This window comes from Zeugodacus cucurbitae, chromosome 5 (genome assembly GCF_028554725.1).
Source record: "Zeugodacus cucurbitae isolate PBARC_wt_2022May chromosome 5, idZeuCucr1.2, whole genome shotgun sequence".
In the NCBI taxonomy this organism is placed as follows: domain Eukaryota; kingdom Metazoa; phylum Arthropoda; class Insecta; order Diptera; family Tephritidae; genus Zeugodacus; species Zeugodacus cucurbitae.
In genome coordinates this window covers 35,191,896-35,217,901 of record NC_071670.1, presented here as the reverse complement: position 1 = coordinate 35,217,901, position 26,006 = coordinate 35,191,896, and the positions used below count along the sequence as shown (strand labels likewise).

The following is a 26,006-nucleotide window of genomic DNA, read 5'->3' as shown; positions in this document are numbered from 1 at the left end:
ATATATAATCGTCATCGTCAGATATCTTCCATTATTAGCCATCCTTATTGTATTTGTTTAATGACTAATTAGTTTTCTCTACATTTCACTTTTCTTTTAACAAATACCTGGTCCTTTGAATTTTTTCGATTACAGTACAGTACCGATTTATTATTAACCAAAACAGACTAGAACGTATTCATGTTCCAGTATTGTCCATTTCGAGGTTCCCACTATTTGTAACCGAAACGTGAAATTATCTGCTCACCAAAGTGTTCTCTCAACAAATCCATTGATTGATGCGATGCGTTGGAAGTATCGCCGTCTTGTTGAAACCAAAGGTCGCCGAGATCCCGAGTTTTAATTTCAGGCATCAAATATTCGGTTATCATGACGCGACAACGGTCGCCATTGACGGTTACATTCTCATCGGCATCATTTTCGAAGGAATATTGATCGATGATGGCAGCTCTTGAATCTCTTCAGGTTGCTCTTCGTCCCAAATGCGGCAATTTTTCTTCTTTACATACGCATTGAGCCTGAAATGGGCCATCGCTGAACAGAATTTGTTTCGAAAACGTCGGATCTTCTTGGAACTTTTCAAAGTAGAAATGAGGCTTCAGTACTAGTACAAGCTGTATTTTATACGCTTTCAATTTAAAATCTCGTCATAAAATGCGCAAAAGTAATTGGAATCGAATGGACTCTCCACGGTCTTCGTGTACACTCTCAACTACGGCTGCTATATTTCCTTCACTGCGTGCTGGACGTGAACTCATCGGTCGATTATTATCGAATAATGAATGCTGGCTCTCAAGATGGGTGATGATGTTGTGTTGGTGTAGTACGCTCAGAAGGCCGATTATGTTGACCATAAGTTCTTTACAGAAGGTGAATTTTCGTAATAAAGTGAAACAATTTGTAAATGGTGTTTAGGTGTAAGTCTTTCAATGATGAAATTCCAAACGATATTAAACAAAAATAACATGACAGCTTGACACGACTCACGCGTGACCTGTCAAAAAATGATTTTAAAAATAGTACCTCAACTTGGATCACCCATTAGTTTTAGAAAACATTCCTCAAATAATTACAATCAATGCTTCCGAGTTCACAGTTCTTGGTTATATATAAACTCGAATTCCTTCCTGTTACGAAGATCCGTCTATCAACGGAAGCTCTAAAGTTTCACTTTCAAAGTTTTCAGTATACGATTTGAACCTGACATGCAGAATTTAAATTTGAAATAACTAAATTTGGTGCAAAAATTTTAAATATTCGACTTCCAGAATTAAATTGTTTGGAACTTACTTTAATTGGATGTAATTTACTGAGACAAATTCAGTAATGATTAAATCGATTACGAGCTTACCACTTGGTGAATCAATTTGCGTACAAATTTCGTTCCATAACTCGAACTTCTATAACTCGAAGTTCTCCATAACTAGAAATCTTGAAATTGCAATAGAAGGTTTTAATGAAAATTCTGTAACTCGAAGTTTTTCTGTGGATTATGGTGATTCGAGTTAGAGAAGTTCCACTGTATTTCAAAACCGGATGAAAAAAATTTAGAAAATATATTTTTTCTATCACCCATTGTCGCACAGCAGTCAATACAATTCACGCGAGGGACTTTCTGACGTGAAAAATCAAAACTTTAATTTCCATCATTCGTACGATGGTGGCGATATTTCCATTCGGCTCTATCATATAAGAAATTATGGAAAATACCATAAACACACATATTATTAATATTTTGAATTTTTACATAGCATATTTTGTATGTATGTATATAGCAACTACACGCAGGTAAGCACCAGAGAGCTGCAACGGGTATATCATTTTCGTGCACACTCGAATGTCCACTCTGATTTTGTTTGATCAAAGTTTTCGGTATGAATACACGTATTGATCGTTTGGAGACATGTTCAAAACGAACGAGCCTTTCGCGACACTCGAAACACAAGCATATATGCTTGTTTTAACAGAGTGCCGAGTTGACACTCGTTTGTGAACGAGCTGGCACTCTAACCCGATCGTATTGAATGTGATCGAGTCACACACGAGTGTGCACAAAATTTCAGAATATGTATGTATGTAATTGGCAGTCATGCTATTATTGCGTAGTGATTGTCAACGATTATTGGTTTTGTTTGTTTTGTTTACTTTTTATAATTCATAATGACAACGATAGAAAATTCGGGTTGTGAGAACATTTCCAATGGCACAAACACCTTATCTGGTCTACACCTGAAATTTGTGATTTAAAAAAAATTAAAATATTTAAGTGCAATGAAATGTTTTTTATTTATGATTTATGAATTAATAAATAAAATAAGTTTTGAGTGAATTCTATTCTTAAATTGAATTATTCTTTTATAATATGTACTATGTACGTCTAATATTCAAATTATTCAACCAAAAAAGCTAAGACAGAACGCGACATCCCGACGCCAACAAACATACATACATATGTGTGTACGTATGTTTATCTATTATTTTTTGGTCTTCGAGTGCCACTCGAGTGTTTCGATCACAATCAACACGTGCACGACACACCCGAAAATATAAGATACATAAAATCCGAGTTTGCTGCTTGCACTCGAAAATAGGACCGTCGTGATTGTTCGTTTGCGTTATTTTCGCTTCGGGTTCCAAACTCGATCGAACACATGTTTGAAGAGTGTTTCGACACACTCGTAAGCACCAGAGAGCAGCTTCGGGTATGTTCGAGTGTGTTCAATCACACTAGCTTAAATTCGGTACGAGTGTGTCGTAACATCTTTGTCAACTCGGCACTCTGTTAAAACAAGCATATATGCTTGTGTTTCGAGTGTCGCGAAAGGCTCGTTCGTTTTGAACATGTCTCCAAACGATCAATACGTGTATTCATACCGAAAAGTTTAATCAAACAAAATCAGAGTGGACATTCGAGTGTGCACGAAAATGATATATCCGTTGCAGCTCTCTGGTAAGCACCTAGTTACATGTATTTCACTATCATTTACATACACATGTTCGATGCAAATTTACACGCTTTGGCAAGCGTGATGCAAATGCCACATCACCACCTCTAAATGGAAAATACGCACACAGACACACACACATACAAAGGCTGACGCACGCAAAGAAATAGGCGAAGTGTACGTGCACTTGTTGCCAATGGCATGCAGCAAAATTACAATAAACTCGTTAACGGTAACGTGGCACGCGTGCACGCATGTGTATTTGTTTTGTTTTTACCACATTAGGCAAACAAACATAACATACACCGCTATGTGAGTGCATCTGTGGCGCTAACCGAACCGCAGTTGCACATAAGTTTGTATGTTAGTGTATGCGTGTGCTTTTGGCTCGAGATCTTGCCGTCCATGAAGAGCGTCAAAGGCGCAAACACAAATCAAACCGGGCGTAAAGGCGTGACCCAATTTGCCAAACCCACTTTTTATGCAACAACGTGTGTTTGCAAACATTTCTTTGTATGTTTGTGCTCATATTGCACAGTTGCATGTAAACGAAAACCACGCATTTCTGCCGTTAAACGGTTTTCACAAAGTGGAGGTTATCCCAGTCAATTATTAAATTTTGAAAAAAATCACATCTACTTTATTCGTCCAAAATGTTTTTTTTTATACTTGAGATCTGCTCGAATTCTATATGTATATAGTTTCTGTGAAAATCTTTGAAATTAAATTTTAAACACTAAAACAGATCTTTAAAACAAATTTCCCCAACACCACCATCGAGATATTCACCACATTTTCCTCCAAAAAGGGTATCAAGTCATTTACAGTTCTTACACACTTTTTCAATATGTCTCAGCCTCATGCAGTCGGTTTCCTTGGTGTTGCGCCTTGCTTTACATCAATACATACATACGTACATTCATGCTTCATGTGCGTCCATATTAGTTTTCCGTTTTCAATTCGAACTGCATGCAGCATTCGAACGTTGCCGCGACTTTGAAATTTCTCCATTTAGCGCAAATATGGCAAAAATAGATGGTTTACCTTAAATTGAAAAACACGTCGCTTTGACTATCGCTTTCTCTGCTTGTTGCATGTCATTTACGCTCCACTCCACAGCAAACCTTTGATGCTATTACATTTCACTTAGGATGCATATAGTATTCAAGAACTTCATACAGATTATAACGTTGTGAATTTCTAATTACAACAAAAATCGGGCGAACAGCATAAACAAATATAGGCAAAGACCTTCAAAACAAAATGTATTTTCCAGTATCCAACCACAAAAAAATATATTTTTTCAATTCGAAACAAGCACTTCGTAAAGACCATAATTCAATGTCACTATTTAAATTGAACATTTTTTAGATTCAAAAAACCGCTAATTAACGAAATTAAAAAAGTATTATTATATTTTATACTATTTTAAAAATATTTTAGAAACTTAGTAATAAAAAGTTAAATGAATTGTTTTCATAAGCTATATTTTATACACTTTGCTAAGAGTTTTAATTACAAAAGAAGTTTATGCTAAATTTTACACATGCTTTTATAGTTATTTTGGTTTATTTATGCATATAAGTATATATGTAAGTATGTAGGTATATAAAAAGGGCACTTTACAGCTCATATTCAGTTAGGTTTTTGTTTATAAATGACACCAGTTAATTCACCGTCCTTTTTGATGATACAACGCCTAGAAATTGATAATTAAAAAAAAAATATTTCAATTCACAGTTTACACACTTAAATTAATTAGAATTTTCACAGTAAAAAAGCAGTGCCTTAACATATAGTGATGTTACAATTTTACAAGATGACGTCACTCTTTCATTTAAATGCAATTGCTTGTTAATACTTATTTTTTTAACAATTTACTTTGTGATAAAATACTACGAGAAAGGTAATTTTTTAAAAAAGCAAAACAAATTATATAACTCTAAAATTAAAAAAAAAACTGTATAAAAGAATAAACAAAGCACAACAAATATACATACGTAATTTTAACAACAAACTTATTTTAATTTAAACATTGTAAATCACATCCAACAATGTGATTAACGTGGATGCACTTTATTGCATTTAAACTTACTTGTTCCCACTGTACAGACAAATAGTTGGTGGATTCAAGTTGGGCTCCAGTTTGCACGCCTGCTCTGAGATAGCCATACCAATACCAGAAACATTGGGATTTATTTGACCTTTTGCTAAAGTTGTATTAGGTTATTAGCTCACTACTGATGCTTTGAAATATTTTAACTATATTGCTTACCTCCCAGACAGAGTCCTTGACGATTGGCCAGCAACACACCCACTGTTTCCGGCTGGGAGGCACTGCGCAGAAAGTGATAAAGTAACAACAATTTCATTTAAAACACATACATTTACTTACAAATCATTAAGAACTTTCTCTAACTGCTGTTCCATGTTTTATTAAAGGACCTGTATTGTATTACTAAAATTTATATCCTGAGAAAATCGTAAACAAATTAAAAATTTTCAAACAGCTGTTTTAATTTGGAAATGTCATCTGGTACTAGTTAGCGGAGAAAAACAGTTATCGATTATGCTAAACGATAGCAATCGATAAGAAATATGAAATGACGGAATAAAAATCATTCCGCAGCAAATTAATAAATTTGCTAATTTAATAGTTAATTAAAATTAACTATTTTTTTGTTATAAGAATATTTCTATTGTTTAAAACTATTTTATTGTATTTTGCTTAGACGGGGTTTGTTGTCTTAGTTGAGGTTTAAACTCCCAATAATCCACAGTGTATTACGTCTCCAACAGATTGGAAGGTTCCAACAGAACTTTTAGTTAAGGTTCCTTGAAATGTTTCATTTTTTTTTTTTCAATTTACTCAAATGAAGGAGAAATACAATACATATAGTTTCATAACCTAAATATTTATTTCTGAATATATCTGCATTATAAATCATTGCAATCAATGCTTACATATATGTATATCATTATCATATTTATATAGTGTTTGGCCAACAAAAAATCATTTTTAAGTTATAAATCAGATATATATATAAAATTATGTCGTAATATATGTTTGGAATTACAATATACTGTTAGTTTACAGACTATTAACAAGAAATACCGAGATTATACCATTTTAAAGTTTACATTTTTCAATTGCTATGCTATTTTGGTTATTTCTCAACGCAACAACGTAACTATGTATGTATGTTTGAGCCAGTGAAAACAAACAGTATATATATGTATAAGTAAAATGGTAAGAATTCATGTAATATGATAATTTTTTTCCTGCAATTGGTAACTTATGTTACACACATGCTTAATGTGGAAAGTGTAAGTGATTTATATTACTAACTTTTAAACAATTTCATATTTTTCAACAAAAAGCATCGTTTCAGTAGAATATTTTACTGTGCTATCGTCATCAATAAGCAACACGTCTGTGGCGCTTAGAGCAGCATATGGCGTTTTCGATACGAAGTTGACCTAATTGAAAACGAGGTTAGGATTGTTAAGGATATCTCTCTGGCAAATAACATACCTGTAGTGGAAAGAAATCGCCTGAAATTGATGAATTGCAGCTGAATTCCATCGAGCCAGATGTATTGTTTCGGTCAATGATGGGTATGTTCCACTGTAGTATATGCTTGCGTGCATCATAATTGTATGTGCCATCATATTCAGCTACCGACGGCTGTACATTCATGCTGTTGAAAAAAAAAATAAAATTTAGTTAATTAATGTTTGGTATGCCATATAATTAAAGAATACTTACGGCAATGGTATGGAGATAGTGACATCTTGCAATTCTAAATGTTGCGCTTCTAACTCGTACTCGATGTTTACATCACAACCGCCTTCGCCATTCTCAGAAGGCCAGCAATTAACTGTTATAAATTAAGATTAAAATTTACATATTAAACATATTGCGTGCATTTATGCAAATAATATTTACTTGTCAAGGGTATGGCAGCTTCATCCTGTGTAATAAAACGCCATTTCAATACACCGACATCTGTGTTTAATGGGAATGGTTTAGCTGGATTTTTCAGCCCGATTATTGAGCGCGTCTTGAAGAGCTCCTTATCCACATTAGGATGTGTTTGTAGTTGTATGCCATGTGTGTCATTGTTACGTAATTGCACCTTAATACGACCGAAGTTTTCATCCGAAATACGCAGCGTAAGTAAACCGGATAGCTCGAATTGTTGCAAGCCGCCATCACGTCCAAGGCGCACAGTAAGCTTATCTTCCATTTTAAGGTGCACGCTTTTAAATAAAAAATATATATATTAATATTGTAATACAATACAACATTAGAATTATAGAATGCTACCTCTCAGTATGCACATCTGAAGCAATTTTTGTTTTGGCCACGGCCACGCTGTTTTGACTATTTACAGGTGTCAAAGCGGAAATCTTTTCACCCTCGCTCTTCAGTTGATCAACGAAACTGTCGACGTCTTTCGTTTTGCCACCCAATTTCAAAGCATTACGTGCAACTGGTTTTCTACAATAAAATTAAACATTTTACAAAACATATTCGTTTTATGTAAATGATTACAACTTACTGGGTCTTTGTAACCGCTGGTTTCAACTCGGACTCAATTGACGGTGCACTGCTTATCGAATTGGAACTGATGCCAAAAGCGTCCATGCCACTGCTGTTACTGCTACCATGACTACCACGTCCGATCAGTGAACTACTAACACCACGCTTGGCAGCCTCCAAGCGTTGACGCTGTAACTCTTTAGCCTTTTCACGCATTTTTTGATGCGCCTCACGCTCTTGAGTTTGACGTACTGCTTGATATACCTTCTCCTCGTGTGAGTCCATTTCAATAAAGGTTTTGATCTGTTTCAAATTGACGCTCTCGCGATACCCAAGCGCGACAATTTCATCAAAAGCGAAAATCAAATTGAATGCATTCTCAAGAATTTCCTTCTCATCTAAACTATGGCAATATTCAGGAATCTATGGTGAAAATTTTACATTAAATGCACGCATATCAAAAGCATATAGATATAACTTACAACTTTGGAAAACAAACGAAGTGTCTCCAAATCTTCCAAAATATTACTGGCTTTTGTTGTGATTAGCAACATATAAAGCTTCTCCATTGGTTGATAGACATAACGCACCGACTCGGTCTCCACGTAAGTATGTTGTTTTCCGGAGGTCATCAGCTTTGGAAAAGCGGCAAGCAATCCCTCAATACGTGCTTTCGTCATCTCGACAAACTGTCGTGATATAATCACTGTTTAAAGAAAATAGTAAGAGTTTTAGTTATGTGCAGGTGTATATACAACGTAATTATTTCCGAAAAGCAGATATATGTAGTTGCATACCTTTGCCATTTTTTGTACACACCGCCGCAGCTATCAAAACCTGCAAATACGACAAACAGAAAAATGTATTTCTAATCCACAACGCAAAGTTAATGGTTTATTTGTCAATGCTCACCATTTTCACAAATTTGTTTATACGATTTAGAACACTTTTATAGAACTAGAAGAATAATTAAGACAATTTTTTACACAATTTTGTCAAAATCCTCTCCCTTCGTAGCTGACGTGTTAGATTAATGTACAATGAAAACGTCAAATTATTAACGATTAGATGGGAGCGATAATTCGTTATCGACAACAAACCACAAATGTTTTTATTTTTGCATGAAAACATTAACATGAATATTTATAAATTATAATTGAATAATAAAAATTAAATTTGAATTTTTTACTTCAAAATCTTAATTTAGAATTGACTATTTCGTGAAGTACGAATTCTTTTTTTTTCTTAAAATATCAAAATATTAAATAAAAAACTAAAGACCAAACTTATAACAAAAAAATATATATTGGATATACATTTATTATAATATAAAAAATTTCATTTAAAAATGTGATTTCATTTCCGTTTTGTCAATAGATTTTACCAAAAAAGTTAATGAATTGAATGATGAGCAAAAGATTCAAATTGTTAGAAAAAATATGTTTTTTGGATTGATATTATAACGAAATTAAATTAATTTAAAAAATGTGTGTTTTTGTTATTGTTATTAACTCAGAATTACCTCAGAATTTGCGTCAAATTTGTGCGCCAAAAATCGTTTATTAATTCTGTTGCATCCAGATCTCTGCCAATAGGTTTCTCAAAACTCTCAAATGGATATGTGTTATCTCTAATTGTCATTTTTCAGTACTTAAAATACATCCCTGAATTCTTTTGACATTTAAAATTTTTAATTTGGCGCGATTGCAAAAAGAAATAAAATAATTTTGCACGAATAGTTAATCAGTTCTTATTTATGCAAAAATAATATCTTCACTCATGAGTTTTGACGACACAATAAATGCCTATTTCGTTACAACGGGAACGGTGGAAGAACGTAACTCCCCCAAATGCGCTGATTTGGAAAAGGCATTTACTCAACTTCGTGGGCATATAGCAGAAGAAAATATAAGGCATATAAATGCCAGTGATGGATTCCCACTTATTGCTTCAGGGCAGCTTACGAAAAAGGATGTATTCATTTTCGACCAGTTTGAAGGAGATTTTTTCAAACAACTGCAACAAACAAAGTCACTTATAATAGGACCGCGATGTCTTATAACATGTCTGATAGACTCACTACCCGTTCCACTTGGCACTAGTCCAATTTATACAACGGCAATGCGTGATTTGCACATTTGTGCCACAGGCATACCGGCAGATCAAAAAGAGCGTGTGCGCACATATATTCAATGGATGGGTGGTTATTATTTCCAAAATCTTAGTCGTCCAGTTACACATCTAATTTCAAATACAATCAAATCTACAAAATATGAACATGCGACGTTGAACGGCATACCGGTGATGCATGTTGACTGGGTACAACGCGTCTGGGAACGCAGTTCTATTGAGAATGTTGCTGCAACTGACGAAGAGTTCGACAAGTATAAGTTACCGATATTCTTTGGTACAAACATCACTTGCACTGGCTTAGAAACTGATAAGAAAAATGAGGTAACACAATCTAAATATTTTCATCTTGACTGAATAATAAATAAATGTAAATTTGCAGATAATGCGTTTGGTGAATGAAAACGGTGGCACCTATCATTGTGCATTTCGTTCAGCACTTGTTGATATAGTTATCACTGAACGGGGAAACACAAATTCAGATAAATATAAAGCCGCTGTGCGTTACAAAAAGGACATACTTTGCCCTGAGTGGATATTTGATAGTGCTGAAAAGGGCTTCGCTCTGCCTACAAAAGGCTACCAAGTGAAATCATTAAAAGTTTCAACTCCTATCAAAGGCGATCGTACACTCGCAGATTTTACACAGCTCTCCGATACATCGCGTATAAGCGTTATGTGTGGTTCCGGCCGTAGCGGCAAAAGTGAACTCACAACAGTTAATGACACAGTGAGCAGCGGCATAAACGAAACAGCAATTCAACAGAAAGATGGCACATTTGTAGCGCCAATACCACGGGCAGGTACCTCTAAGGACTTACAGAGGGAAATTCATCGTAAACAAGTTGCTTCAGATCATTATCGTCTAGTCTATGAAGAGATTTGTCCCAAACAAGCAAAGAAAGCGGGCAATTTTTTGGATGGTTGTTGCATTTATTTAAGTGGTTTTCGGCTGGAAGAAAGAGAAAAATTAAATCGGATATTAAATGTTGGCGGCGCGACGCGTTACGATGTGGTGAATGAGAAAATTACGCACATTATTGTAGGACAACTAGACGATGCTGAGCTACGCGCCTGGAAGCGTGATGGGATTTTGACAAGTAAGGAATGCTTCATATGCTTTAGCTGTATGCGATACATAAACCTTTATCTTCACTGTTTTTTCTTTTAACATTCTAGCGGTAAATATCGTACGTCTCGATTGGTTACTGCAAAGCATCAAATTGAAACAAGCTGCCAGCGAAGTCGTCTATCGCATGTCACTACCCAATGCACGTGAGCCTGATGCTCCTTCGCCGTCTAGCAAAAAGACTTTACGCTCTATGAATCATAGTTTTAAACAACCAGAGAAGCCGAAAAAGAAGCTCTTCGAAAGTGATGATAAGTCTGAGCCCACAACTCCGAAAGATTTGCCATTCGAGGAAGACGAGCAACATCTGATCGCACAGTACTCGCAGGAGAATGAACCAGCTGCCTCAGTACCGGCACCAATTGCAGATGTTACCACAAATAATGCAGATCACACTTTATCTGGGCCGGTAGCCTCATCAACCTTAAAACCGATAGCGCATAAAGTTGCAGCGCCTGCAGCAAATACAACTGCTGAGAATGAGAATTCGACAAAGATGAATAGTGAGATCGACTTTGAGAATTTGAATTTCTTTGACGGCATGTCGCTTTATATCGATCGCGATCACTTTCCCGAAGAATTCTACACACAAATGTTAAGCGAATGTGAAGCGGCACATGGCGATATAGTACCGGCTAACTTCGTAGATATTGTGGACTATGCAATTGTCTCGTTTGAGCGCACATTAAAAGCTAATAAGTTACCAGTCAAGGCGCGCCACATAGTCACGGATTTATATGTGGTAAGCAAACAATTACAAATACATAGATATATAAGTTAAAATGTCTCAATATTTAAATAAATTAATTTACTTATTATATAGGAAAACTGCATGAAACAAAATAAAATGGTGCCCATAGAATATTTCCATCGTCCTGTGCCACACACTGCCAGCGCGCAGCCACTTGAGGGCATGACAATCGTCATTTCCATTTATACAGCGTTGGAATATGACTTTATAGACTCCGTAGCGCAATTACTGGGCGCCTCTGTCAATCGCATATTGGCCAAAAAAGAGCGTCCCCTCTTAATTTGTCCACGCGCAGAAGGTTCTAAATATGAGGGTGCTATTAAATGGGGTTATCCAGTAGTCACTTCTGCCTGGTTAGTACAATGCGCAGTCGAAGGCAAGAAATTACCATTTCAACAGTACTTGGTAGGTAACAGTCCGCCAGATTTTCCAATATCACCCACTTTACGCGAAAAAAATCTACCCAATGCAGTGGCGCGTCCGCCCACCACGCCGGCCGTTGCAGCCGTTGAAGCAATGGAGACGCAAGAAAATACAGAAAATGACGTAAGCATTGAAATCGGTTTGATGTTTTTGTTATATATTATCATATTTTTTATGTTCCCCCAGAACACGCCCGAGGTGACTGCGGCCACCGATTTCACGCCACTACGCAACAAACGTGTCACCGAATTGGCCGGCTCCTTTTCGCGCAACAATCGTACGTCACTTTCCAATATACCCACAAATAATGCGCCGGTTACGCCGGACTCGCCACATACACCCACAAATACTTATGGGCGTTCCTCGTGCAATTTCGAGTATCTGGAAGGTGTTGTGGCCGAACTGGATAACGAAGACGCACGCGAATGTCTGCGTGAACTCATCGAAGAGATGCGTAACAATCAGACACCCGAATTGGAGCGTATACGCCGACAAGCTTGCACACCCATCAATCGTAAATTGCCCACACCGAAAGGTATACCCGATTTCTGCACCACACCCGAGTTCCAAAAGCGTATGGCGGACGCATTTGAGCGTCGCTGGCGTTTACCAACGAAAAAGCTGAAGGTGGATACACCCATCGATGAGCTGCGTCGACGTGTGCTACGCTCTACGTGCGAGGCTTTAGGCATACAATATACCGATACTGAAGACAGGCCCACGACCAGCGCGAAGGCAGCTAAGAAAGCTATGGCTGCCACAGCGGAAATGTCAGCACTGGCGGCGCCTACTTCAAATACGCCGCGCAGATCGCCGCATGACACAATGAATACGTCAGAGCATAGCGTGAAGGGTATAGTGCCACGTGCAATCTTCGCCACAAGCATGAACCACAGTCTGAACACGAGCGAACGCCGCACAACACGTGTCTCCGATGCGGACGCCTTTGTGCCCAGCACACAGACACCTACCAGAGGCGGTAGTTTGGGTGGCGAGCCGTCGCATATGGTGCAGCAGGCAAGCTTTGGCAAGACCACTTTGGATTTTGATAAAATCAGTTTCGAAAACACCGAGGCTGACACTTTGGCAAACGTCGCGAACGAAAACGACAACCGCAAAGAAAGCAGCGCTCGTGCCACTACCACATTGGCTGCATCCTCGCCGGAGCTACAGAAGATCACTGAGTATCTAAAGAATTGTGAATCTCGCAGGCAGAGTCTGAAACAGTCGCGACGCACAGGCGGCTCCAGCAATGTAACTGGCAGTGGCGCCTCGGATAGTGCAGATACTGGCACCGACGACATGGATACGGATGTGCCGCCTTGTGGCGCCGCAGAGACGGAAACACAAAATTACGTGCAGCCCTTTGAGTCGGAGCAATTCGGTTTGGGCACTGAGAATATGGTCGGTTGGCGCGATCCCGTCGAATTCGGTAAGGAACGACGTTCCAAAGCTTCGCCCAGCATGCAACACAAAGGCATACCGCGTTTCAGCATTTCGTGCGTCGACGAAGACACGCGCAATGACATTATCAACAAGATACATAAGCTCGGCGGAACGGTAAGTAGCACTTGACAAATCAATAAAGCATTTGTTATATTCTTCATATTCATTTTAGGTATCTGAGAACCTCGTCAACTTCGATCCGCAATGCACACATTTCATTTGCGAACGCCCGAATCGTGGCGAGAAAATGCTCGGTTGTGTCTCGTCGGGCAAATGGGTGCTCAGTCTCAAGTACATTGAAGAGTGCTACGCCAAGGATGTTTTCGTCGACGAGGAACTCTACGAATGGGGCAATAGCAAAGCGTTAAATCTACCACAACTAACGGCTGATGAGCAGCTGTTGGCCTCGGCGGTGCATCGTTGGCGTACGAAGCTCAATGTGGCCACAACGGCCGATGGCAAAAAGCTGGGCGCTTTCAGTGGTTTTCGCGTTATACTACACATTTCCGAGCGCAATTCGGAGGCCGTGAAGAATGTCTTACGCGCCGGTTATGGCGAAGTGTTGTCGGTACAGTCGCCATTTAGTGCTTGTAGTGCGTCGAGAAATGCCACGCACTGCTTCGTGGATGTGAAGAAAGCGCCGCTAACACGCACCGATTACGATTATCTGCGTACGCTGGATGTGCAGATCTACTCGCAGATGTACATTAACTCCTATCTAATGTATGGCGAGGATGTAGACGCAGCCAAGTACGAAATAAAAATTCTATAGACTGAATAGTGAGAATTTATCAATGGAAAATAGGGCACAAATTATGTGTGAACATGTGACTCAGTGCATCTATGTAATATTTGGTTTGAAATTGTTGAAATTTGTTCATTGAAATTCAATTAATAATGAATTATTTACATAGTTAATGCAAATTTACTGCTAATAAACATTATATATTGCGAAAAACAAAATATTCAACTTTTAATGGCTGTTGTTAGATACTTCGCCAGTATCTGTTGGTAAATCTGTAGGTAGGTTTTGCGGAAAAATTGTGTACTTGTCTAAAATTTAAGAAATTTTTGTTTTAATAAACTTCGGTATCTGATATCGAACCACCGATTTGAACTGAAGTGTTTTTATTGTAGTTATAACGGTTATCTAGGTCGTGTGGGAAGTACTTCAGATTCTTCAGCTACACATTAGACACAAAAAACGAGCTTTCGAAATAATTTTGAGGAAAAAAATATGAGCCCGATCCGGTATTTTGGATCTGTCCATCTTGGAAATGGTTATTTAGATGTGGTTGGGATCATATAATGGAAATGTTCGAGCAAGCAAAATGCAACCTTACTGTTCCAAACAGGATTTGATCGTCAAAAGGATAGCCCTCAGCCGGAGGAAATCCGAATCAATACCGGTAGTTGTACAGTACCGACCGTCCTTGTAATTGAAAATGTTGATATCAGGGGTTGGTTGCTTTTAGGATAAAACTTAACTGCTTTGACTTTTTTGTTGTTGCAGGAACAATTTTGGTCGTCGATAATACTCACCCGACTGTCGGATAGAACCCATACTTCACCAAAACATGTACAAAGAGCTCATTTTTAGGGGACGCTTTTCCAATAGGGACGCTACAAAGGTAGACCATTAGGGACAGCAAATGACGCCATATTTTCTCCCGCTCTTTGACATTTCGCTTCAGTAAGGTTTGCCATTTCATCATGGAAAGATTCAGAGTAAGTGGCCTCAACTTCAAGAGCGCTAGGTCTAATTTATGGTCGGCTCATTTCTGGCTGAATGGCTTCATCTATAAGCAATATATGCGTTATTGGTTAGGAAGCAATCCACACGTAATCCTAGTGTCACCATTGCATCCCGAACAAAGTACGGTTTGGTGCGGTTTATGCGCCGGCGGTGGCATTGGTGTCGTACTTCTACCGTGATGATCAAGACCGGTACGTTACTGTGAATGGGAACCGCAGGAACCAACAGGACGGCGCCATGGATGTATGGAACATAATGGCATCGAGGATACTTTCACAGGAATAAAGAATTTCATTGACATTGTTTTAAAACTTTTGTAGCGCTCTTCTTGAAAAACCCTGTACAAAATTTTGTCAAAAACCATTATTTAACAAAAACTCACCACACCCACCCATCGTTGTTTCGAAATAGTACGCAAACAAATTCACCATATACATATGTATCAGTTTTATTAATATCTTTGAATATTGTACTACTAAATATGTAATTTTTAATTTAATTCATGATTATGTAATTAAGAAAATATGTAATTAAAATGCTCAACTCTATGTAGGTATGTATGCGTGTACTACATTTACTGTCACCCTGTTTTTGTTTTGCTATTCAAGTTCAAGTTTTTTGTTTACATTATAAAGAGTATACTAATGAATGCTGTTGATTGCTAATACATATGGTGTATATAGGTAAAGTATACTATGTATATTTATGTTTGCTTAATAAATATCAAAAAATAGTTTACATTATATATGTATGTATATATATATATATAGTTTTTATATGTACGTATGTATACAATAAGCCTTTATTTATATATTTTAATTTATTATAACAAAATACATACAATAATTACAACGTAAGCTATACACTTATGCACACATCGCCAGAATCTTCATGGACAAGTTCGTAGATGTCCAAACTCACGCTTTCGTTAAACAAATATACAACTCAACTCAGGAGCTAAACTTAAAACATGCAAATTTACATTTCTTTTCGATATAATGTGTACTTAAATCCAATTAAACAGTTACAAACTAATCGCATTTGTATAGTGCATAAATAACAGAAGAAAAAACTTAACAGTTCAACAATTATCAACTCGTTACATATACTCGTATGTATATGTATGTATGTATATGCATATATATAGATTACATTAATATTGCTTTAAGGATGCTCTTCATTTCGACCAGTCGACTAATTGAGACAATACATTCACAATAAAAATAATAAACAATTTGGAATAGAGCTTATAATTAAAACAAAAAAGCACGTTGCTTCATCAACAAAAGTGTAACAGAAACCTTGTTATATGGAAGTGTACGCTCAATCCAAGTAGTCCATTGTTTTGATAAATTTCACCACGGAACAGAAGAGCGTCCAATGGAACTGTTCTTCACCTTCCAGCTTCTCGCCAATAAAGCAAGTAATATATTCAACTGTTGACAGCAGGAAGGGTGGATTTGTCTGTGGAGAAAATTAAGATGAATAAATAAAATATTTTATTGTTGTTATTTGTTGTTGACAAAATACTCACCATAATCACCACGTAAATTAGAACGGGCAAAATATCATCAGCAGCTGGCACACGGCCACTCGACATGTGCAACAAACTCATAATACTCGAAATGCACCTGGAATGAAAGAAATAAAAATAAAGAAAATGGAATCAAATAGGTATGACTCTTAAAATAAAGACAGATAAATAATGAAAGATGAAAAAAACACTAGGAGGTTATCAGAGTTATAGAAATAGTTATAGAAAGAGTTATAGAAACTTGAGAACGATGACGAAGAGCTGCCACCTCTTAAACTATTCCACAGAAGTCGGGTCTATGTAACCAGAATGGAGTCGGATTTTTATTTGGCTAAGGACTGACATCTCGAAAACTTATTAAAATTCATTTGCCGTTACAATAATAAAAACCATCTCATAAACTACTCCCATTCGATCTTGTTGTTATTGTTGTAGCGGTTACCCAAACGTACTTGAACCTACAAGCCTAAATGAATTGTAATCGAAGTCATCCAACGGAAGTCCAATGAAACGAGCTGTTTCGATGGGTCGGACCAAAAGGAAAGAGATGTTTGATGAGTGGGGTTTAGGGGGCATGCAAAGAGGTGGTTAGTATCATGCGGGGACTCTTTTGCATGCAGGACATATGGAGCATGTCAGAGTCTAGTCTGGACAAGCAGGAGAACGAAGTAGCGCGGAGGTCACTGTAGTTTCGCGAGACGCCATTCGGGAAGGGAGTCCATGAAGGTGTTAATGGCTTCTCTGTGAATGGCGTTCAGTCCGTCCCATCCGAAGTCCAGTCGGTATAATTCTGTGTGGCGTCGACGTATTTCAGTGAGGTATTATTGATGCCTCTGGGAGGGGGATTGGATTCTACGAAAGCTCTTAGCAGTGAATAAGCGAGAAAGTTCGAGAAGGAAGCCGTTCCCCATTCGATTCTGGAAGGCTCTACTCCACTCGCCCTCTCATGGGTTTGTTGTTCTCAACAATATACAAACAATAACACAAAACCATAATTACAAAAACTTAGCTTACCTAATAACACACAGCAATTTTTCACGCGGTGTTTTATACGCCGATATATAGGAGAGCTGCTGCTGTGAAAAGGACCAAGGAGCCTCGGAGAGATATGCTTGTGGAATGCAAAGTGCCGGATGTGAAGGACTAATCACACGCTGCAGCTTTCTTATGTGCTCCGAAAGTACACTAAAAACAAATATATTAAAATAAAGAGTTTCCAGGAATTGAGAAGTCCTTCACTTACGTGTCACGCGACAAGTCCGCATCTTCATTGGGGAACATCACTTGCTGGTAGAGACGCGTAAGCAGTATGCGTTCGATGGATTGGCGTGCCTCCTGTGCCTGCCACTCGGGCATGCCATGCAATATGCCGGCCGGTGCAAGCAACTCCTCCATCAGCCCATCAACGAATTCCTCAATCAACTCGATTTTGTCATCCGAGACTGTGAGGCGTGCAAACTCCTCTTGGAACTCAGCCAACTTCGCTTGGCGTTTCTCAAAAAATAGGCGCACACAAACGGCCATTAAGTAACGATTGCAAGTGGCACTTTCGCTGCGCAGGCGCGTCTCGAACTGTTCGATATTCTCCATCATGAGCAGTTGGTTTTGCCGATAACGCATTAAATACTGTAAGTAATTTTGACGCTTTTGTATGTCCTGCTGCAATTCCTCGAGTAGCTGGGTGTGCTGGCTGCGTTCGAGTGTGGAAATGCAACGAATGGCTTCGGAAACGTAGGATATTTGTTGGAAATTTTGCAGATTCAGCGCTTGCGCCAACTGGATTTGCAGATATGTGAGCAAAGGTGAGGCATTGGTGTACTGAAAGACGCATGAACAGTTTATGAAAGAGAATACAGAAGAATGGCAAAAATATATTTACTGTAGTATGGCGAAAATCGCCAGTGTGTAAATCAGTCTTAGACAGCACGGTACGTATTTTCTTCTTGATCACATTAAAAGCAAGCGTTTTATCGTGCAACAAAGTAGTTGGTGATCTATGAAATAAAAAAATATTTTTAAGTAAAACAAAACTAAAAAAATATTTGCAAATCACTCACTTCGCCTCTGTATCGGAAAGTTTGCGTTCATGAGCAGCCGCACCGGCAGCCAAGCCCACCAAACAGTTGCCCATTGAGTCGGAGTTGGTTGCTTCGCTCGAGCTGCTCACCTTACGACGATACTTGGCCAGAATATCCTCATTGATATCGCTATAGCTCGATGCCATGCCGCCGGTGGCACCAACATTGTCAGCACCGCCTGTAGATGTGTTGCGCGCACTAGCCGAACCACTGCCGATGCCAATAATTTCGAGCGACATTTCCGAGGTGTTGGCGCTGAACGAAACGCTGCGACTGCTGGTGGTGTGTGTCGTAGCGTACTCACCACTCGCAGCGCCAGCATCCACACTCTCAACACCGTTATGTAGATGCGTCGAGTGGCGTGAATGTGATTTGTTGCCGCGTCTGTGCTTGAAAATACCTTGCTTCAACTTGTTGAATATACCGGAATTGCTATTGGCACTAGTCGAGATATGTCCACCCAAATTAGGGTATAGTACACGCGCATTGCGATGTGTGGGTAAATGGCGCGCACCTGCGCCGGCACTGGTGGTTGCGCCCGCGGCACCATCATTATGGCTATTCGTATTCTTGTCGGCCGATGCGTCGAAACTGATGCTTTTCGGTATGGCACCGGTCGATTTGGTCGGTTTTTGGCAACTGTTCATGCTGGTAGTGGCAATACTTAAACTAGAAGTCGTTGCACTGGCGGTGCCAATGCCAGACGTGTTGTTCGAGAGTGTGGTACGCGATGTGGACAACGTGGCGCTTTCACTCGTGCCGTTATCGGTATCGTTCAGCTGCAATTTCTCGGTTTTCGCGCAAAGTAACATAATCTGTTGTTGCTGTTGACTTTTGGCGTCGTCCGTTTGTGACAAATTCGGTATCATTGTTACACGTTTCGTGGAATTTACCACATTGCTGATCATGAGCTCATGATTTTCGTAATTGAGACTCTGATGGCGACGCAATACCGGCACCGACGCATGACTGCCCGGCGACTCGGTATGTCCGTTGCCCTTCATTGCCATTATACCGTTACGACGTCCATCGAAACTGGCATTGCGCGCCTCATTTGATGTGTGCCGATGCTCGACGTTTTCATCGACGAACAAATCAATGAGCGACGATGGCGTTGGAGCGGTCAGCGTGTCGTGTATAGCTGCTCTTACAGATATTGGTGGTTTTTCCTCTTCACCGAAATCGCTGAAATCTATTAAATCTTTGTGACTCGACGTGCTGTTGTTGTGTTGCTTCTTCTTTTTCACACCACCCTTATGATGCGACTTCGGTGGTTTGCTGGCAATCACACCCGCATTACCAGACGCATCTTCAAATGTTACACTTTGATTTGAGATACTGCTCTCGGCTGAGGTTTGTCGGCGCATGCGTGGCGCGCCCAAAAACGTTTCTTTGCCATCGGAAGTGCCACTACTACTTTTATATTCTTGCTGAAAGTTATTTTCACCGCTATACTGATTGGTCGTGCGCACCGAGCTGCGTGCTAATGAGGAAAATCCGGCGTAGTGCGCTGTAGCATCTTGTTCGGTCTTCACAGAGGCCGCGGCTTCATCGTACAAATTCGCCGCATCATAAAATGCTGAATCATCTTGAGAATGATCGCTGCTGCCACTGCCATGGCTGCCATCGGCCGTGACAACACCACCGTCTTCGCTGCCTGCATTGACAATCGCCGCACGTACCACCTTTCCAGCGCCATTAAGCGCAGCGCTACCACTGTTGCCACCTGCAGGCGCATTGTAATTAGCTGCGGTCGCAGCACGAAATGTCCTACCGTTGCGCGCTGTATAATAAGGTGAATTCGGTACGCGTCGTGTGTGCGCAGCAGATATCGCAGCTGCCAACTGATCACGCTCCTGTTCCGAACGTGCGCCCGAATCGGTTATGTCCGATTTGGCGGTGATGCTCAAATTATCATCCGTATCTACTTCGGCAAACTTTTCCGAATCGCTGGCCAGCACATCGGTGCTCCAATTAGACTCGGAGCGTTGATCGGATACATCTAAAAAGGGACGCATGACGCCCGCACCAGTTAGCACATCAAAATTATTGTCTCCCGGCAAGACGACAGCTGATGGTATGAGTGGTGTAGAGAAATTGCGATCACGGTCACGTTCGCTCGCGTCTACAGTTTCCGAATCGCTCGCTAACACATCGGTGGACCAGGTGTCCGATATGATCGAAACAGTTTCGTCGCCTTCGAATTTCTTTATTTCGAATTTACAAAATTTATCCTCAATATCGGAACGCGCTTTCGATATTAGCTTCTGCATTTGCGGTGTGGGTAGAGCATTATGCACCGATTCACCATCGGTCACTTGTGAAGAGGGTGTGTCGCGACCGCTTATATTGGGCGAACCGCGTCCTGATACATTCGCCGATACCATATCGGATAGATTATCATTTTGATCGTTTTCCTCCTCCAACTCAAGTGAGCTAGTGACAGAGTGGTTGGACGGCGCCTCGCTAACCGCTTCCAGATTGTCCGAATTGCCGATCGACGCGTCGTCGTGCGACAGTGAGAAACGTGTGGTTTTCGAATGCAACGGACGCAATACATCGCTCATGTTGTCCATGCCATCGAAACCATTGGCCACTGAGGATGATTTGTCAATAGTGTTGTCCAAATTTACGCTGCCCGTATCGACGAGTAGCGCCTCGCCATTAGATATATCCTGGCCAATGCAGTTCATCTTCAGCACTTCCTCTTCAGTGAGCGGTTGCAATTTATGCTCATCACCGTTATAAATGCTGAAGACAAGTATTGGCTCATTTTCGAGTACATCATTCATATTTATCGTGCGTATCGGCGATGAACTATTCGAACTGACGGATGCATTGGTTGATGCGCCGGCGCTGCCATTATTACCGTTATGATTTTCATGTGCGTGGGCTGTGGAATGGAGTTACAAAAGAAAATTAATTTAAAATAATACTAATAGAGTGTGTGCTATTAGAATGATAGTCGATCATACTGGCTAGTGTCTATTTAGCTTAACTAATGCGTAACTAAGTGACTACAATAAATATAAAATTGTTCTTTACGTCTGTAGAAAGTTATCCGCTTTTTTAGAACTGCAAATATTGTGATTAACAAGTATACAATTAACATAACCTCACTTGCACAAAACACAACCAACCTTGACTTATGCCCGTGTGTCCACCGCCATTTGTTAACCCATTCAAATGGGTTGATGCTGCTGCGCCATCGATTCCTGTATTACTATTTGTACTAAAGCTCATACTTTTGGCAATTTTGTTCTTTGTCACTTTGCTGAGACCCATGAAACCTTGTTTGGAGCGTTCTTTGAGTCCACTTGTCTCACCGTTTACCGGCAATGCGCCGGCCACCTCCCCGCCATTCGACTGCACACGCTGACTGTGCTCTGCGGATTCCGGCAAATGCGCGAGTATTTTCTGCAGTTTCTTTCGTTCTTCGGCTGGCGGCTCGAAGTCATCATTAGCCATGAGTATGCGATAGAACTCTACAAAATAAGCGAGCTCACTTTGTGTACTCAGCAAATGGGAGCGATCAAAATCACTTTGCTGCGAGAGTATGGCAACCACATCTTCGCCGGATTGACTCATCAGCAATAAATCGATTAAATTTGAAACCATATTCGATTCGAATTTCGCATGCACTTGCGCGAATTTCGCATCAACATCATCGTGTTTGGCCAAGGCGAGCATTTGTATGATTTGTCCGATTTGTATGAGATTAAAGCGCACCTGCTCCGGTATTGGTGCATCGATGATACCCATTATGTCCGGACTAACGATTGCTGGGCAAATGAAATGTGTGAAAACCATATCCGTGATTATTTCATTGATGATTTTATCCGAGAAATGTGATTGCTTTAGCTGATGTGACATGGTTTGTACCAGCCAGCGGAGTGTGGATGGAAAAAGTGACCAATTGAAAGTTAAGCTGTCAATGAATGATTTAGCCATAACATGCAGCTTGGCTATGATATCATTGTGGAACTTATTTATGTTCTCTTGATAGTTATTCGAGTTTTCAGCACCAAATCTAGAATGTTAAAGCGAACGAAAATTAGTTTACAGCATTTTATGTAACTTTCGATTACATATCGATTACGTAGAGTTACGATTACTTTAACTGTAATGCAGAAAATAGTTAGCATTACGATTACCATCATAATCATGGTTATCATAATTAAATAATGCATGATTGTAATTTACAAATTTGAATTTGAAATGTAAACATTATTTGCTTGGTTAATCAGTAATGTAATTATAATTTAAAAAAAGTAATGTTTACAGTAATTTGATTACTATGGTGCAATGTATTGTTTCGCTTACATTAATTGTAAAATGAATTTTAATTATAAACATAATTTACTTCATTACGGTAATCGATAATGTAATTGTAATTAAAAATGTAATGATTACAGTAATTAAAAGCAAATATAAGACCTAATCTTCTTTAATTTAAACTTACAACTAGTTTTACCTTTTCAAGCGCTCTTTACTGCTGAAATTCTCCACCACTTTGCTTGGATCCACATCCAACACACTATCAACATCACTCAATACGCCCATTATTGGTTCGAATAATGCTGCCGTTAAAAAGATTTTCGCCGAAAACATTGACTCGTTCAAACGATGATAGAGACGCGCAAAAGCCGACGAATTTGCACGTAATAAATTACGTGGATTCTCACTAACCACAATTTGTATTTCAATAAGCTCTCTTAAGAGCTTCAATATCATTTCCACATCCTTCGTATTGATGGCGTTGCCATAGAGCCCCGCCGATATGGTGTGTATTACACAGCTAAGGTGCTGTGGTGTTATCTCAGCAATGCGATCGCCGGTGGCCAGCGAAAGTGCAAGCAGATAAGGTGAACGATAGAGGTGATTGAACAGCTCTTCATAGGAAATGGCATGCTGTAGTGAGAAAAAGTGAAAAAAAAATTTAATGAAATTAGCAACTAAATTAAAGGCGTCTAAATAAACAATTTAACCATTTAACTCACCTCATAGTCCAGCACTTTCTTGGCATCAATGTATTTAGCATTTTCATAGTTCTTCGCACGCCGACAGCAAATACTGGGGCCCGTCTCTGGACGCGACGTGATCAAATCATTAAGATTCTGTCTTTGTTGTGCGCATATATACGCCAACTGCAAATAGGTTATGTAAACATTCATTAATAACAACAGATGCGTCAACAGTTAATAAATACACAATTTTACCTTTGTTATGGCTGCCGAGTTCTCCGATAGTGACTCTGTGAATTGCGCAAAGGCGGCTTGTTCTTGTTGTATGAATAGTTGTTCCTGGCGCAAAGTACGTGCCAAATCCATAATCTCCAAGAGATTATCATCCGAATTCGGTTCCATTTTGTTTTATTTTCTGTTGTATTTTTGTGTTTTTGTATAAATAACCTGTCGATTTTCAATTTTTCTTAGACGCCACACACTTCCATTACATTGATAGCTGATAAATTAGAAGGAAAATTTTATATTTTTAGTTAACTTGCGCTATTTCCTAAACAATTAATCAAACTATGTTTGTGCTGTGCAAATAATGTGTTTAACTGAACTTGAATTTGTACAAAATGTCAGCTATGCACGAGACGGATACTTGCATAACGCCCACACAAGTATTTAAAATGAATGAAAAGTATATACACAAAGTGATAAAGCAGCCTCTGTTATCTCTCGGATAGGCACCAAAACACACGCTGACACCCCATAGGTTAAACGAATTTAACAATGACATGCAGAGGCAAGGCGACCGCATTACATTGTAAGTATATATGTACGAGTGCTTGTAATTATGGTTTATTGGAAAATTAAATATTGTTTGTTGGATTCGCCTTTGTTAAGAAATAAGGAAGTGAATATGTACATCATTTATATACTATTTTATGTACATATACATTTTTTTGCATTCAAAACAATAGAAATTTCCATTAGCAATTGAATGAGGTTAATCTGATTTTTCGAATTGGCATGAGAACATACATACATATTTTTGTGTGAATGTAATGCTCAGAAAATGTAACACAACTGATCATGGGGTTTTGAATTTGCCAACATTGCCCTACAGATTTTAATTCAATTGAAAATATTTGGGGTATTACCAACAGTAAAGTACACAAATATATTATAGGTTTGTTATAAAATAATATGAGTAATACAGATCGAGTTCTATGGCATTGGGGGACTGAAAAGTCTGGAATAATTCTGCAATACAGTTTGTATAATTCAAATAATATCTAAAATTAATGTAAGTAAAAAATTATTATAGCAGTAACATAAAACAGTCGCCGGTGATCCGTTCCGGTTATGCAAACGCAAATGTCGTAAATCTAGGTAAAGCAATGAATTTTCTGCAATAAGTTTTAAACTGCGAGTTTTGGTTTTAACACTAAACAAATACATTTGTACAGCAGTAAACAAGTATTTAACTAGTTTTTGAAGTAATACTGCAAATGTTTCCTTCAGTTGTGTACATGTGTTTCAGTGAAGTGTGATTGAGTATAAATTAGTTCATATTTTCATATTCATATTTTTTACTTAAAATAAGTAAATAGTTGATGAACAACTATCGTCGAAATTGGCGTCAGCTACCTCTTGTTGGTCTAGTTAAGAACTTTGAGTTTAATACTTAACAGTTGTTCGTGTGATGTTTGTGTTTGGAAACTTATTTACAAGGTCGTTGATAAATGACGTTAAAACCCGTTATTATTTCGTTGTGTATATGAATATATAAATACAAATTACTTGCATATAAGTGAGTGAGAGTTTCTTTTTGCTAATTTTACATCATTGCAGACCAAAAGTTGCATTTAAGTAAAGTCATGCAGATAGCACCATATTCTCTAAGAATAACGAGCTATTTTACTAATACCAAGAATATGAGTAATTATAGAAACGACTCATTTGTCAACAAACTATTTGTTTTCACGCCGTTTCGTGACTTTAAATTATCTATAATACAAAGACAAAGGAGATATCAATACATATTTAAATATTGTATATAACCATTTGTATTAATTATTCGTGTAGTTTTTTAGAAAATAAATGGAGTTCTAACCTAGTACAAACATAAATCTTTACAAACAGGAGTACGTATGTAGATGAAAACGGCAAAACTTCTAGCGAGAATTAATGCGCGAATATATTTATGACTGGTGACACACTTGTAATTTCGTTTAGAACAATCAAAAAATATAATTAATATGTATTCCTTGTAACAAAAATTCTCATGTAAAATAAAATGCATTTTCAATATTT

The 26,006-nt window shown here is 38.6% G+C and overlaps 4 protein-coding genes across 5 annotated transcripts; 1 reads left to right on the top strand and 3 right to left on the bottom strand.

Moving 5' to 3' along the window:
* Positions 1 to 4,415: 4,415 nt before the first annotated feature.
* LOC105216431 (uncharacterized) lies at positions 4,416 to 5,504 on the bottom strand. Its single transcript, XM_011190909.2, has 4 exons — positions 5,341 to 5,504; positions 5,221 to 5,282; positions 5,041 to 5,155; positions 4,416 to 4,644 (listed from the first exon to the last, which is right to left on the bottom strand). Exons 1-4 carry the CDS (start codon positions 5,373 to 5,375, stop codon positions 4,581 to 4,583), a joined length of 276 nt encoding a protein of 91 aa, XP_011189211.1. The 5' UTR covers positions 5,376 to 5,504; the 3' UTR covers positions 4,416 to 4,580.
* A 335-nt stretch (positions 5,505 to 5,839) lies between these two features.
* On the bottom strand, positions 5,840 to 8,560 carry LOC105216430 (coatomer subunit delta). Its single transcript, XM_011190907.3, has 9 exons — positions 8,404 to 8,560; positions 8,289 to 8,328; positions 7,974 to 8,197; positions 7,511 to 7,914; positions 7,276 to 7,449; positions 6,895 to 7,208; positions 6,715 to 6,826; positions 6,481 to 6,646; positions 5,840 to 6,425 (listed from the first exon to the last, which is right to left on the bottom strand). Exons 1-9 carry the CDS (start codon positions 8,404 to 8,406, stop codon positions 6,297 to 6,299), a joined length of 1,566 nt encoding a protein of 521 aa, XP_011189209.1. The 5' UTR covers positions 8,407 to 8,560; the 3' UTR covers positions 5,840 to 6,296.
* Positions 8,561 to 9,011: 451 nt separating this feature from the next.
* On the top strand, positions 9,012 to 14,333 carry Topbp1-a (DNA topoisomerase 2-binding protein 1-B). Of its 2 annotated transcripts, XM_011190906.3 has the most exons (6): positions 9,017 to 9,945; positions 10,004 to 10,721; positions 10,801 to 11,492; positions 11,574 to 12,047; positions 12,111 to 13,484; positions 13,543 to 14,333. In XM_011190906.3, exons 1-6 carry the CDS (start codon positions 9,271 to 9,273, stop codon positions 14,140 to 14,142), a joined length of 4,533 nt encoding a protein of 1,510 aa, XP_011189208.2. In that variant the 5' UTR covers positions 9,017 to 9,270; the 3' UTR covers positions 14,143 to 14,333. The 2 variants fall into 2 exon arrangements, with proteins under 2 accessions (XP_028898801.2, XP_011189208.2); XM_029042968.2 differs by having other exon boundaries at positions 9,012 to 9,945; positions 11,574 to 13,484.
* Positions 14,334 to 15,549: 1,216 nt separating this feature from the next.
* Positions 15,550 to 25,971, bottom strand: LOC105216427 (receptor-mediated endocytosis protein 6 homolog). The gene is made up of 11 exons (XM_029042959.2): positions 24,308 to 25,971; positions 23,958 to 24,201; positions 23,739 to 23,885; positions 23,213 to 23,649; positions 21,879 to 22,768; positions 18,718 to 21,631; positions 18,540 to 18,654; positions 17,904 to 18,478; positions 17,675 to 17,845; positions 16,661 to 16,757; positions 15,550 to 16,590 (listed from the first exon to the last, which is right to left on the bottom strand). The coding sequence occupies exons 2-11, from the start codon at positions 24,102 to 24,104 to the stop codon at positions 16,450 to 16,452; spliced, it is 5,634 nt and encodes a 1,877-aa protein (XP_028898792.2). The 5' UTR covers positions 24,105 to 24,201; positions 24,308 to 25,971; the 3' UTR covers positions 15,550 to 16,449.
* Between the last annotated feature and the right edge of the window lie 35 nt (positions 25,972 to 26,006).

What these genes read in the sequence shown, in the direction of transcription:
- LOC105216431 (XM_011190909.2), bottom strand. Translation starts at nt 5,375, where the DNA reads ATGGAACAGCAGTTAGAGAAAGTTCTTAATGATTT. An exon ending in GAGAAAGTTCTTAATGATTT is followed by an intron (nt 5,283 to 5,340) that starts GTAAGTAAATGT and finishes CTTTCTGCGCAG; the next exon opens with TGCCTCCCAGCCGGAAACAG. An exon ending in TGTCTGTACAGTGGGAACAA is followed by an intron (nt 4,645 to 5,040) that starts GTAAGTTTAAAT and finishes ATCAATTTCTAG; the next exon opens with GCGTTGTATCATCAAAAAGG.
- LOC105216430 (XM_011190907.3), bottom strand. An exon ending in GTGTACAAAAAATGGCAAAG is followed by an intron (nt 8,198 to 8,288) that starts GTATGCAACTAC and finishes TTCTTTAAACAG; the next exon opens with TGATTATATCACGACAGTTT. An exon ending in ACTATCTCCATACCATTGCC is followed by an intron (nt 6,647 to 6,714) that starts GTAAGTATTCTT and finishes TTTTTTCAACAG; the next exon opens with CATGAATGTACAGCCGTCGG.
- Topbp1-a (XM_029042968.2), top strand. Translation starts at nt 9,271, where the DNA reads ATGAGTTTTGACGACACAATAAATGCCTATTTCGTTACAACGGGAACG. An exon ending in AAACTGATAAGAAAAATGAG is followed by an intron (nt 9,946 to 10,003) that starts GTAACACAATCT and finishes GTAAATTTGCAG; the next exon opens with ATAATGCGTTTGGTGAATGA. An exon ending in TAGTCACGGATTTATATGTG is followed by an intron (nt 11,493 to 11,573) that starts GTAAGCAAACAA and finishes CTTATTATATAG; the next exon opens with GAAAACTGCATGAAACAAAA.
- LOC105216427 (XM_029042959.2), bottom strand. Translation starts at nt 24,104, where the DNA reads ATGGAACCGAATTCGGATGATAATCTCTTGGAGATTATGGATTTGGCA. An exon ending in AGTAAAGAGCGCTTGAAAAG is followed by an intron (nt 22,769 to 23,212) that starts GTAAAACTAGTT and finishes TTAACATTCTAG; the next exon opens with ATTTGGTGCTGAAAACTCGA. An exon ending in ACACACGGGCATAAGTCAAG is followed by an intron (nt 21,632 to 21,878) that starts GTTGGTTGTGTT and finishes TCCATTCCACAG; the next exon opens with CCCACGCACATGAAAATCAT.